The sequence below is a fragment of the Zingiber officinale genome, chromosome 5B (assembly GCF_018446385.1).
Source record: "Zingiber officinale cultivar Zhangliang chromosome 5B, Zo_v1.1, whole genome shotgun sequence".
Lineage (NCBI taxonomy): Eukaryota > Viridiplantae > Streptophyta > Magnoliopsida > Zingiberales > Zingiberaceae > Zingiber > Zingiber officinale.
This window is the reverse complement of record NC_055995.1, coordinates 35,599,494-35,612,062: the sequence shown is the minus strand read 5'-3', so window position 1 is coordinate 35,612,062 and position 12,569 is coordinate 35,599,494. Positions and strand designations below refer to the sequence as shown.

Sequence of the window (12,569 nt, the reverse complement as noted above, 5' to 3'; positions counted from 1 at the left end):
GAAAGACTTCGAGGACATCGAAAGGTTACTCTAAAGTTCGAAGAACGAAATATTTCAATTTCCTTTCTATTTGTCGGTAACAATTATTTTAGTTCTTGTACTCAATACTTGTAACACATTATTCGAATTGATAGTGATTGCCCAACGAAAGAGATCGACGATTTTGAATTCATTGCAAAATTTAGCGATTGACATCGGGGACACACATGCAAGAAATAATCAGACAAAAACCCTAAAATCATAATTTTAGCAACTGAAACAAATTTTAGTCGCAAAATAGTGATTGAAATTTATTTTTGTCACTGAATTTACAATGAATTTTAAATTTGTTGTAAAATTTAGGGATCAAGATTGGGGACATGCGTGGGAAGAAAGAATCAGATAAAAAACCTAAATTTGCAATTTTAGCAACTGAAACAAATTTCGGTCGCAAAATAGCAATCAAAATTTTTGATCGCTAAATTTGCGATGAATTTTGAATTCGTTGCAAAATTTAGGGATTGAGATCGCTAAATTTGTGACATTTTTAATTCATTGTAAATTTTTGATGATTTTTGAATTCGTTAAGAATTTTGTGATGCTTATTTTAAATTTGTTGCAAACTTTGCGATAAATTTTGAACTCGTTACAAAATTTAGGGATCAGAATAGCTAAATTTGGGATGAACTTTTAATTAGTCGTTACTTTTGGGATGAATTTTGAATTCGTGGTCAATTTACAAAAAAATTTACGACAATAACTTTTTTAGCCACTGATTTTGTGAAGAAAATTTTTTATAATTAATTTTGCAATGATTTTTTTTATTGCTAATTTTATTATTGATTAGCAACAATTTCTTTTTTTTTTACAAATTTAAGATGAATTTTTTCCGTCACTAAATCCATATTTTTTTTTAATGTACGGAGATATAGTATAGTTAAACCGTACAATGCATTCCTTCAAAGAACAACCTAACATTAGCATAATAATTAAATAAATTTATACATAATATATACCTATGTTTTATGCTAATTGACAATCTACCACAATCCTCAATCTCTATTTGATCCTAAGATCGCTCCTGGCAGAACTTATATACCATGGTCAGAGTACTTAAACTCCTGTTAGGCTTTATTAAATTCTTTATATAACATAGACAGTGGATCTTGTACTTTACATAATTACATTCATACTTGGAGATTTATTTACACTTCAGTTGAGCTTAAGTTGAATCCTATTACATTGCTCTTGCCATTTTTCCTTTGTGCATTTTTTCCAGTTTATCTAGTCAAAGCTAGATCGCCTGTCTGTTCCTACACAACTATTCTCAATTCATAACGACTTCCACCAAATAATATGAAATGAATTAGTGAATTAGCTGACCCAAGAGCATCATGTTCAAGCTCTATCCTCCACATCAAGCTTTTCTTGACCAAGCTTCATTTACCAGACACTAGTGCATTTTTGCGAGCGGCCGTGCTGCATTTTATTTTAACAAGGGAATTTGTACAGGCACATTAGTCGAATAGGGTGGCAGTAAAACCAGATTGGCAATAGAGCCAAATACATTACAGATGCTACCTTCAATTGGAGGACTATAATATTTTTATATAAGATTTAGGATTAAAAAGGGGGACAATACCCTCTCATTTGATCAGACTGTTTCACTCTTTATTGTTCAGCTCGTAGAAAAATGATTTCATAGCTTCATAAGTAGACCAGCAGATGGCTGCTGCAGGTGCATGGAATAGCATTCTAGGTTTCCATCCCCTCATCAGCCCCGGGTAGCCATCGCGCCGTACTATAGTCCCTATAACCGTGCTCGTGGAACTGCTAGAAAATCTATCGCAACCACAAACCCCCTGCTTGAATTAAAAAGGAGGAACAATTACTGCCAACATAGTTACAAATGTATCCACTATTAGTCTAATTACAAAATAAATCAACTCAAATAAAAGCTGAAAACAGACGAGGGAAAGGGAATTGAATGTGCTTGTTAAAAAGGTTCAGAACATCATAAAGAAATACTGAAATCAGAAATTTGAAATATTCATTTCAGTGGGAAATTATCAAGTAAATGCCACATTCCTTTTGCTACAACAGAAGTCTTAATGTTGCAATTTTGATATGAAACTGTTTGTCCCAGAGTTTAGGTTTCCTTGCGGCAGTAGTATTTTCTAGACCAGACATCAAACTGTTAATCCCTGAGTTTAGGTCATCTTGCTTCAGTACTAAATGTTGACTCAGTTTCAGTGACTTGATTAGGAGTTAAGCCAACTGGACAGAAATCACTAAATGAGAATTATGATGCTGCAGCTAGAAAATTCAGGCATCAAATACATCCGTCTTGCATATAGGGCAATTTCGTTCACTGAATCATGGACAATTTTTTGCCAAGTATATTCTTTGACACTTTCATCATACAATCAAGGAAAAGAAATGGAAAAAAGAAGAGGCAGTATCCATTGACTTATGTGAATTATCTTTTACTGCAGTAAACTATTTATCAACTTATATAAATTCAATCACATTTTTTCTTGAAGGAACAGTTCATTACTCTTTTCCATAATCCCTAAATCTGGTGTAAGGCAGACATACATAAGCACACAGCAACTCAAGAATATCATCAAGGCTAAAAAGAAATGAAGCCCAACTGCCATGAGAATGAGAGGTCAACCAAGATTTATAAACAACAAAGAAGACATGATCATGTCTTTTGTGGAAGGAAATGAAGGGATCATGCTATTTACCCAAACATGTTAATGCCTACTAATGTGTAAAAATACTTGTCTATAGCAGCCAACTTTTGGTCAGTTTTTGTCTATTTTCTTAACCTATTCAAGGACAAGTTGGAACTTTAACAAGGATGGGTGTGATCTATTACTTTTCCTCTTCTACTCTTTGTTTAACTGCCACATCTCGGTTGTGGTTGCAGCAAGATTTCTTCACAGATTACAGATTAAGTAGAATGCTCTGGTCATTCCTTTGCACAAAGGGCAACTGATCCAAACTATCAGATTTTGCTTGAAGAAAGCAAGTCAATTGACTTTTCAACTCTTGCACATAAAGATTCTCTCATAAGAAAAAGCACATGCTATGCAATGTGATGAGTTCTCTTCATAACTAAAACACTCAAGGAATCTTGGCTTCGAAAGCACCACTAACATGGAAGCACTAAATTCCCCATGCCGAAAGAATACTGAGATCCATTTTTCGCAATTATACAGACCATATCTAATAATACATATCTAAATCTATTACTTTATACTTTCTAAACTAAAGTCACACTTGAAAACCATCAAAACTTAAATTTAAAAGTTCCAGCAATTCAAACTTTCCATACCAGCTTTATCTCAACTTAGGGAAGCCCTTTCTAATAGTGCCAATACATGATGGATCACTGAAACCACAATTGAAGCTATTAAAACTTGGGAAAAAAAATAGAATAAAGTCAAAATCATTTGTTGCTCAACTTCATTTGGCACATTCATGTTGCTAAAGTTAATATTTATGAATAAAATATCAAAGTTACCAAAATAAAGTGCTGATTGTATTATGGCAGATAGTGCTAAAATTTAGTTGTGTTACTTCCAACCATTTGGAATTTGCTAAATTGAACTTAACCATCCATACAACAACATGCAAGATTATATCATTAGTGACAATTATATCTCTTAAATCATTTTTAATTACACTGTCTAAAACTTTCATTGGTCTTATTACTACTTGCATCTTTAACTTTAATCCATAATTGATTTGCCTTGTCTAACTATAGAATCTATTGATTATCCTTAACAATATTGATACCACCTTAGCTTTTTTTCTCGTTATCTTAGAGCTAAACCTAATTACACCTAATAGTCTTTCCTTCATTTTATTTTTCTAGTCATATCACTCAGCCATTTCACCAATCTCATCTCAACTATATCCTCAACTTCCTCAGCTTCAATGAAAACAAACCCTTATCTTTTCAAAACATTTTGATGGTCCAAGAAAAAAAAATCATAAAGTATTTGTCAGAATGAGAGATATATCCATTAATGATTTCTTTTTCTAAAAATGCATTTGGCCAAATCATGTTGATAGTCCAAAACAAGTATGTGTTCGAAGGAAAATCTTACTAAAAGCTTCCCTTTGGAAGTTTCAAAAAGTGTTTCATCCAACACAATTAGGACGCAAGAGTTAAGAAAAGTATACCATAGACGTTAGGGAGTCTCAAGTAGTGAAGTGTTCAAATGTTCTTGAGTAATCAAGTGGAAAGGGTCAATTTTAAATTACAAAGAATCATTAAGGTGTTTTGTTGTGCACAATGATTCAAAATAAAATATTGACAAAAAAAAGAGGAAAAAAGCATATGAGCTTTATGAGAGGCTCAAGATGGAATGTTTGCATAGGCAACTCGGCGCAACACAACACAGAATGGGTTGTGTCAAGCTGAGCCTTCAACTACTATGGGTTTGGTCTGGTCAAGGGGTTTTGGCTCATGAGCCATGCTAGGCATGACTCAATTTGCCTAGCCAACCCCTTTGACTGCCTAAGTCAATTACAGATTTGATATTTTAGTATTCTAGAGCATTTTCCTTTTTCTTTTTTATTTTCTAATTAATTTTCTATTGATTAAAAAATAAGCCAGTGCGAGAATCAAGGCATCAAGTTGATGGAAAAAAACAGAGGGAAAAATAACGTTATTTGGTTAAACCATTTTCATCTACTTTTAAATTTTCATTTTCTTAAATTTTTTAATAAAATTTTGAAAACGTTTTTAGTTTGATAAGTTGATTCCTTTGAAACGAAATTTTAAAAGATGGGGAAAATGAAAATGGAGACAAAAATAAAAGTAGTTTTCTGAAATCTCATTTCTATTTTAAAAAAGTAAACCGAATGACAAACGTATACAAATAAATTATTATTGTTATTATTGTTACTATTACTAACAATTTTTATTTATTATTATTTCAGTTGTTGTTATTATTATTAAATACTATTTATTAGTATTTTAACATACAATAGCACAATAATAATATAATATTAATATATATAAAGAAGTATCATACGGTAAAATGATATTGTATAAAATATATCAGATATGATACGATAGAGTGCTATGATATATTATTTAATATTTTATTTTGATATTATTAATAATTGACCAAATTAATCCTCACTGTTTCTATCTCTATGAATAATTCAATATTGCTAAATCAAATAAGTTTTCACATTTTCAATTCTTAAAATCTAAAAACTATTTTCACCTTTCTGTTCTCATTCTATATTTTATATATAAAAGAAGTAATAAAAAAAGATTGGAAATCCAATTTTTAGGTTAATAAACGATGGAAACGGTAGGTTTACCTGACATTGCAACTGAGTCTTGACCACATCTAGCGGCGTCGTTACTGCTGCCGCCAAGGCACCGGCGGCAGCGCCAGCTGTGGCGTGCACAACCAGCTGTTCATCGCTTGTGTTCTCCGGCGAGATCTGCGTAAGCCCCCTCTTTGCCGCTTCATAGGTCGCAAAGTGCACGGCTGTGTAGGGAGCGTTCATCACCACGGTCGTCTTATACGAGGCAAAGAACGCCCCAATCCCTTCCTCTCGCAGAACCCTAGCGACGCAATCCAAGACCCCCTTGTACGGACTACTCTTCAGCTGCAGGCGCTGCTTCACGGTGTCCATGGGAGTGAAGACGGCGTCGCTGGCGACGGTGGCGAACACACCAGACGCGGCGTGCGCGAACGGGTTGCTGGGGTTGTTCCCGGACAGCGACTTCTTGGAGAACTCATAGACCGAGAAGTAGACGGCGTGGGCAGGGCCAGCGCCGAGACTCATGGCGACGAGGCCGCGATAGAGGCCGAAGGGGCCCTCGGCGCGGAGGACTCCGTGGAGGACCTGGCGGAGGCCGAGCGGCGGGTGGCAGAGAGGCGACCCGATCTGCATCCGCGTCTTGAGGGTGTCGACGGGGAACATGGCGGTGTGCTCGACGAGCCCGGCGACGGATCCGGCCACCATGAATTGCCAGAAGTGGAGGCCGTCATGCTGCTGAGCGGCGCCGAGGTCGGCGGCGGCCGGCCCGGGCGGGAGGAGCTCCGGCGAGTGGAACTTTGCGGAGGCATCGGCCATGGGCAAAGATGAAACTCGGAGGGTGAAGCTTAAAAGGGCGGGGCGGAGGCGGAAGGGGAATAAAAAGGAGGAGAGACGGCTCCATGCAAAACAATTTGGGGAAGGGAAAGTCACATCGGAGCAGGAAGGCAAGTGAAGAATAAGTTTGTGCCAAACGGAGCGGTGATTGGGATTTGGGGGGCTTCGACTATCATACAGAAGATCGGACGGTCAGGATGTTCGTGCAATAGGGATGGACGGCCACTTTCAATGGAGTGGAGAAGGTTACTTCTGGAGGACTCTAACTAATGCATTAATAAATAAATGGTAACAATGTTGCGACTTGTCCACTCGTCAAAAAAAGTCGGAAGGGATCCATGATTTTGGCTCTTGCTTGGAAATATTTTTTTTATTTTTATATTTAAATGTACGGTCTCAACTCAGGTCGGACACGGGCCGGAGCTTGGCTCCTTGTGTTGTGTTGAATAAAAGTGAAACCTATTTATGATTTAAAAAATATTGAAAAATTATGAGGTTTGGAAAATCAACCAGAAGAAAATTATGAGGTATAAGCAAAAAGGTTTTTTTTTCACCTAAATTTTAAATTTGATCTATTAACGGATCGCTAGGTGGTTTAAATTTAAAAAATAAATGAAAATGAATAAATTTGACTCTAATTTAAATAAGAGAATAGTCTCATATTAAGTTTTATGGTAACAAAACTAATTTATATTGAATCATAACTAATAATATTATGAATATAAACGGAGGAGAGGTTCTACATTGCATGTGTGCTTATAAGGGTGCAAATTCAAAAAACTCGGGTTGCATCTAAACCCAATTGACTAATGTACAAACATTATTATAATGGGCAACAATTAGTCAAACGTTTAGAGTTAGATAGAGGAGATATTTAAGGGTCATTAAGGGGCAAATTAATGATTGTCAGTATTTTGAGCCTATATATAACTTTTCCTAGGTAATAGATCACCGAATCATCCATCTACTTTTTTTTTCTTCTTTTATATTACCTAATCATCCATCTTTTTTTTTTCTTTTTTTTTTTTTTTTTTTTCGCTGCTATCCCTATTTATTGGACAAATAATCTGCTATCGAAAATTTATAAGGTATTAATTGGATTTAAATTATATTGAATTAAATTTATTTATATGTTGAAATGACCTAAGATGATAATCCCAGACTGTCAGTAGTAGTTGGTTTCTGGTAATTGTTGAGTATAGATCGAGCTCCGAGTCCGAGCAGCAAAGTTTGAGTGGACTAAAGGGAAGGGTGGGGGCGAGCAAGCAGTAGACTGGCAAATCGGGAAGTAAGGTCAAGCAAGTTTGGTCGAACAGAGCAGACAGGCCGAGCGAAAGGCCGGTCGGGTAAATAGACAGGCCGAACGAGAGGTCGGTTGGGCGAATAGACAGGTCGAACGAGAGGCTGGTCGAGAGAAGCAGACAAGTGGCCAACCGAGCAAATGAAGAGGTCGAGCGGAATTTCGTCGAGTGAAGGATTCAGCAAGGCGGACGATGAACCGCCTGCAAGAGTCACAATTTCCTTGAAACATATTCATCCCACCTTCGGTTGTGTTTCGAGGCTTTTATGTGTTGTCTGTTTCCCAGAATATAACGGGTAACCGTAATTCCCACCAAGCACTGGTGGTCAGGAGGAACTGAGTGGTACTCGACCTATCACGGGCATTCCGCCGAACAAAAGTTGCACGATAGGGAAGGAGAGAACGTAGGTGGAGAGATGGTGCTCAAGGTGATAGTACTCTTGAATCATAACTTAACGATAGTCGTAGGCTATTAATGATCATTACCCGACAATCATTACCCGTCGAGCTATGAAACGCCAACGTTTCGCTCGGCCATTTTGATTCTGCATTAATCTTATTCTAATGCATCCGTTACATGAGTAGCTAAAAGGTTTACATGGTAAAATATTGGTTGTTCCACTTGGGCAAATTTTGTCCCGACCGATCCGATATTCAACGCGCCTAGGTCGTGCCTGCATACGAGTCAACATGGTACAATGCAATCCGAGCCTTGAAACTTCAACCACTTCATTCCCTCATTCTTCCTATCTGTTGTACACCCACTCGGTAGAATTGCTTGTGATAACAATCGGGAATATTCTCAGTTCGTCATGATCCACTAGTACTTGGTGGCGATCATGGTCTGCCATTATATCCTGAAAATAGACGACCCGCGTAACCTCGAAGCACAACCAAAGGTGGGGTGAATCTATTTTAAGGAAACCACTCGAAAAAGCAAGTCTCGACATCTTCTTTTCCCAGCTCAGCTTCCACTCGAGAGCCATCGGGGACACTTCTTCCTGACTCAACAATCAACTCGAGACCGACTTGGCTTCCATTCGACATCCACTCGGGAGCACTCAAGTCCCACTCAGGAGCACTCGGCTTCTGCTAGAGAGCACTCGACTTCCGCTCGGTATCCACTCGAGAGGACTCAGCTTCGACTTGGGAGGACTTGACTTCCAATCAGGAGCATTTGGCTTGCACTCGACATCCACTCGAGAGCACTCAGCATCCATTCGGGAGCACTCAACATCCACTCTGCTACTCGGTGCACTTGGCAGACATGACACTAAGCTGACTCAGACTCGACACTCAACAGACTTGAACTTGATCAAACCAACCTCACTGATAGCTTGAGATTATCTGCTCAAGCCACTCAACAGATAAGACTGAATTTAATTTTATAAATTCATAATATTTCCCCTCTCTATCTATGGCAAGATTGTCCAGCAATCTTAAAACAAATTCATTTCTGTTGAGATGCCCACGAAGAGTGTTGAGATGCAATATACTCGACACATGATGGCCCCTCTGTCCCAATTGAAAATATTCTAATCAACCATGAGAAAAGGCCATAGAGATTTACTGGTTGAACTTCAAGAGGTGGTAGCAGAAAAAAAACCTCTTATATTTGACCACGTTCACTTTGACTTAATTCTTGACTAATGACCCTCCTAAGCATGAACTCATTCTGAGTTACTATATCAAAACTACATCCTCAACTTCCTTATTGACTTATTATATGTTGTGTACATCACAAAGAGAACGACCAAGGAGCTGTGAGAGTTCTTGGATAAGAAGTACTAGACGAATGATGTAGGGGTCAAGAAGTTCATCGTGGGTCGATTCCTGGATTATAAGATGGTTGACTCTAAGACGATGATCAACTAAGTCCAAGAACTTCAAGTGATCCTATACGAGATCCACTCGGAAGATATAGTTTTGAGTAAAACCTTTTAAGTGACTGCTATCATTGAGAAGCTGTCTCCTGATTAGAAGGACTTCAAGAACTTCCTGAAGTACAAGTGGAAGGAGATAAACATGGAAGAACTCATTGTTAGACTTCAAATTGAGGAATACAACAAGAGTTCAGAGGGAAAGTTGTTCTCTCATGCTATTGTAAAATTCAACATGGTCGATCACAGTCAAAATAGAAGAATATCAAGTATTCAAAGATGGGACCCAAATGTGACATAATCAAGAAGAAATTTGTTGGTGCAATCGACCTAGGTTTTGATGTGTATGTCAAAGAGTTTAAGTTAGGCTTTCATATGTATTTGATATGTGTTTAAGTCTTGCAGGACTTGGTGGAACACATGAGAACTTGGTGCGGCCAAGTATGGGAAACTCATCCAAGGGCTCGGATCCTTGAGTCGGTGAAGGATGGTGTGGAAGGCATCCGAGGGGCCGCTGGACAAGGAGCAATGGAGTGGAGCCGAGGGAAGTGGACTTCAAGGCAGCGTGAAGGATGGCACGGAGAGGAGCCGCGGGCTCGGTGTTGGTTGCTACTCGGAAAGCCTATAGGTTCCACTGTACAAAAATTTTGTACAAAGATCTGAACCTTTTTCCTAGCTACCATGTGTTCTTTTAAATTAAATTTTGGATCTCCTGCGGAACTTAACACGTTTGATCCAAAACTTAATCTATTTGTTCTTTTAGGTTTTGACTTGGATCTCCTGCGGAACTTAACACGTTCGACCCAAGTCTCCTTAAGTTATTAATTCCATTAAATATTAATTTCCATAAAAGGTTCCCAGTACTGACGTGGCGAGGCACATGACCTTCTTGGATATGGGAGCAACCACCACCGACTAGACAAAACCTTTAATAGAAAGCTAATATTTAATTTCCTAAAATAACTTTAGGTTAACCAAAGAGAACAATCAAATCACAAGGAAAAGAAAGAAACAAAAGAACACAACTTCGAAAAAACATATTCGAAATACTAGAACGTAAGCCTCTTGTATTTGGTATTATTTCCATAAATAACTAGCATGATGCGGAAATAGAAATTACTAGTTATACCTTGTAGAAAAACCTCTTGATCTTCTACCGTATTCCTCTTCTAACCTCGGACGTTGTGTGGGCAACGATCTACCAAGATGAGAAACCACCAACCACCTTCTTCTTCTCCAAGCAAGGTTCGGCCACAAAGGAAGAACTTTACCAAAGAAGAAAATCAAAATACTAACCAAGCTCCAAGAGATGCTAGCTTTCTCTCCTTCTTCTTCTTCTTCTCCAAGTAGTATCCGGCCACCACAAGAACTCCAAGAGGGATGAAGTATTCGGCCACCACAAGAGGAAGAGAGGGAGAGGGTAATGGCCGGCCACAACACCAAGGAGAAAGGGAGAGAAAATAATAGAGGTTGTGTCTCATGAAGGCACCCTCACCCCTTCTTTTATATTCCTTGGCCTAGGTAAATTAGGAAATTTAATTACAATAAATTTTCCTTAATTTCCTTGATATGATTTAATTGAGAAAAATAAAATAATATTTTCCCAATTAAACAATGATGGCCGGCCAAAACAATAGGAAGCAAATTGGACAAGTTTCAATCAACAATTAAAACTTTCCTTATTTGTTTCCGGAAATTTTAAAAAATAAAATTTCTCTTTAAAATCTCTTCATGGTTAATAAAAGGAAATATCTATAATTTTAATTTTATTAACATGTGAATAATTTTAAAGAGAAAATAAAACATCTCTCCAATCTACAAATAAGGAAAGAGATCTAATCTCTTTCTTTAATCTTTTGTAAATTTTTACAAGAGAGATATTTTAATTTTAATTCTCTTCAAATTAAATCATCCACATAATAATAAACATTAAAATTAAATTTTCTTTTTAATTAATTATGGCCGGCCCTACTAGCTTGGGTTCAAGCTAGGGCCGGCCACCCAAAATCATACCTGGCCCTAGCTTGTTCCCAAGCTAGCTTGGCCGACCCCACTGGGTGGGTATGAAGGTGGGTATAGGTGGGTATAGAACTCTATAAATAAGAGGCTACGATAGGGACCGAGAGGAGGAATTGGTTTTGGTCTAAAATTAAGCATCCCGTGTTGCCTTGAACACACAACTTAATTTTATCAATGATAATTCATTCCACTAGAGAACTATCATTGAACTACCGCACCAATCCCAAATTATATTTTTGGGCTCCTTCTTATTATGAGTGTGTTAGTCTCCCTGTGTTTAAGATATCGAATGTCCACTAATTAAGTGAGTTACTGACAACTCATTTAATTAATGTCTAAGTCCAAAAGTAGTACCACTCAACCTTATCGTCATGTCGGACTAAGTCCACCTGCAGGGTTTAACATGACAATCCTTATGAGCTCCTCTTGGGGACATTATCAGCCTAGTATCTCTAGGACACAGTTTCCTTCTATAATCAACAACACACACTATAAGTGATATCATTTCCCAATTTATCAGGCTTATTGATTCATCGAACTAAATCTCACCCATTGATAAATTAAAGAAATAAATATCAAATATATGTGCTTGTTATTATATTAGGATTAAGAGCACACACTTCCATAATAACCGAGGTCTTTGTTCCTTTATAAAGTCAGTATAAAAGAAACGACCTCAAATGGTCCTACTCAATACACTCTGAGTGTACTAGTGTAATTATATAGTCAAGATAAACTAATACCTAATTACACTACGACCTTCTAATGGTTTGTTCCTTTCCATTCTGGTCGTGAGTTACTGTTTATAATTTATAAGGTACTGATAACATCATCTTCTGTATGTGACACCACATACTATGTTATCTACAATATAAATTAAATGAACAACTACAAACAAATGTAGATAATTAGACCAAATGTGATTCTTTATTCATAATGAATGTTTACAAAGCTTAGGCTTTCAGTATACACTCCAACAATCTCCCACTTATACTAATGACTAAGCTGCCATATCTTCTACCATACATCTGATTCCCATTCCCTCCACATGCCGATCGAAAGCTTTCACCGGAAGGGCCTTAGTGAAAGGATCTGCCAGGTTATCTGCTGATGCAATCTTGGCGATGACAACTTCTCCTCGCTTCACGATATCTCGTATCAGGTGGTACTTGCGCTCTATATGTTTACTTGCCTTATGAGCTCGTGGTTCCTTCGAGTTTGCAACTGCACCGCTATTATCACAATAAATTGTGATG

General features: G+C 37.5%; 1 protein-coding gene across 2 annotated transcripts; it reads right to left on the bottom strand.

The window, feature by feature from the left end:
- Positions 1-1,444: 1,444 nt before the first annotated feature.
- Positions 1,445-6,251, bottom strand: LOC121984345 (mitoferrin-like). Of its 2 annotated transcripts, XR_006112859.1 has the most exons (3): positions 5,332-6,235; positions 3,323-3,379; positions 1,709-1,841 (listed from the first exon to the last, which is right to left on the bottom strand). XR_006112859.1 is itself a non-coding variant. In XM_042537235.1 (2 exons), exons 1-2 carry the CDS (start codon positions 6,094-6,096, stop codon positions 1,644-1,646), a joined length of 963 nt encoding a protein of 320 aa, XP_042393169.1. In that variant the 5' UTR covers positions 6,097-6,251; the 3' UTR covers positions 1,445-1,643. The 2 variants fall into 2 exon arrangements, 1 of the variants encoding a protein (XP_042393169.1); XM_042537235.1 differs by lacking the exon at positions 3,323-3,379 and having other exon boundaries at positions 1,445-1,841; positions 5,332-6,251.
- Between the last annotated feature and the right edge of the window lie 6,318 nt (positions 6,252-12,569).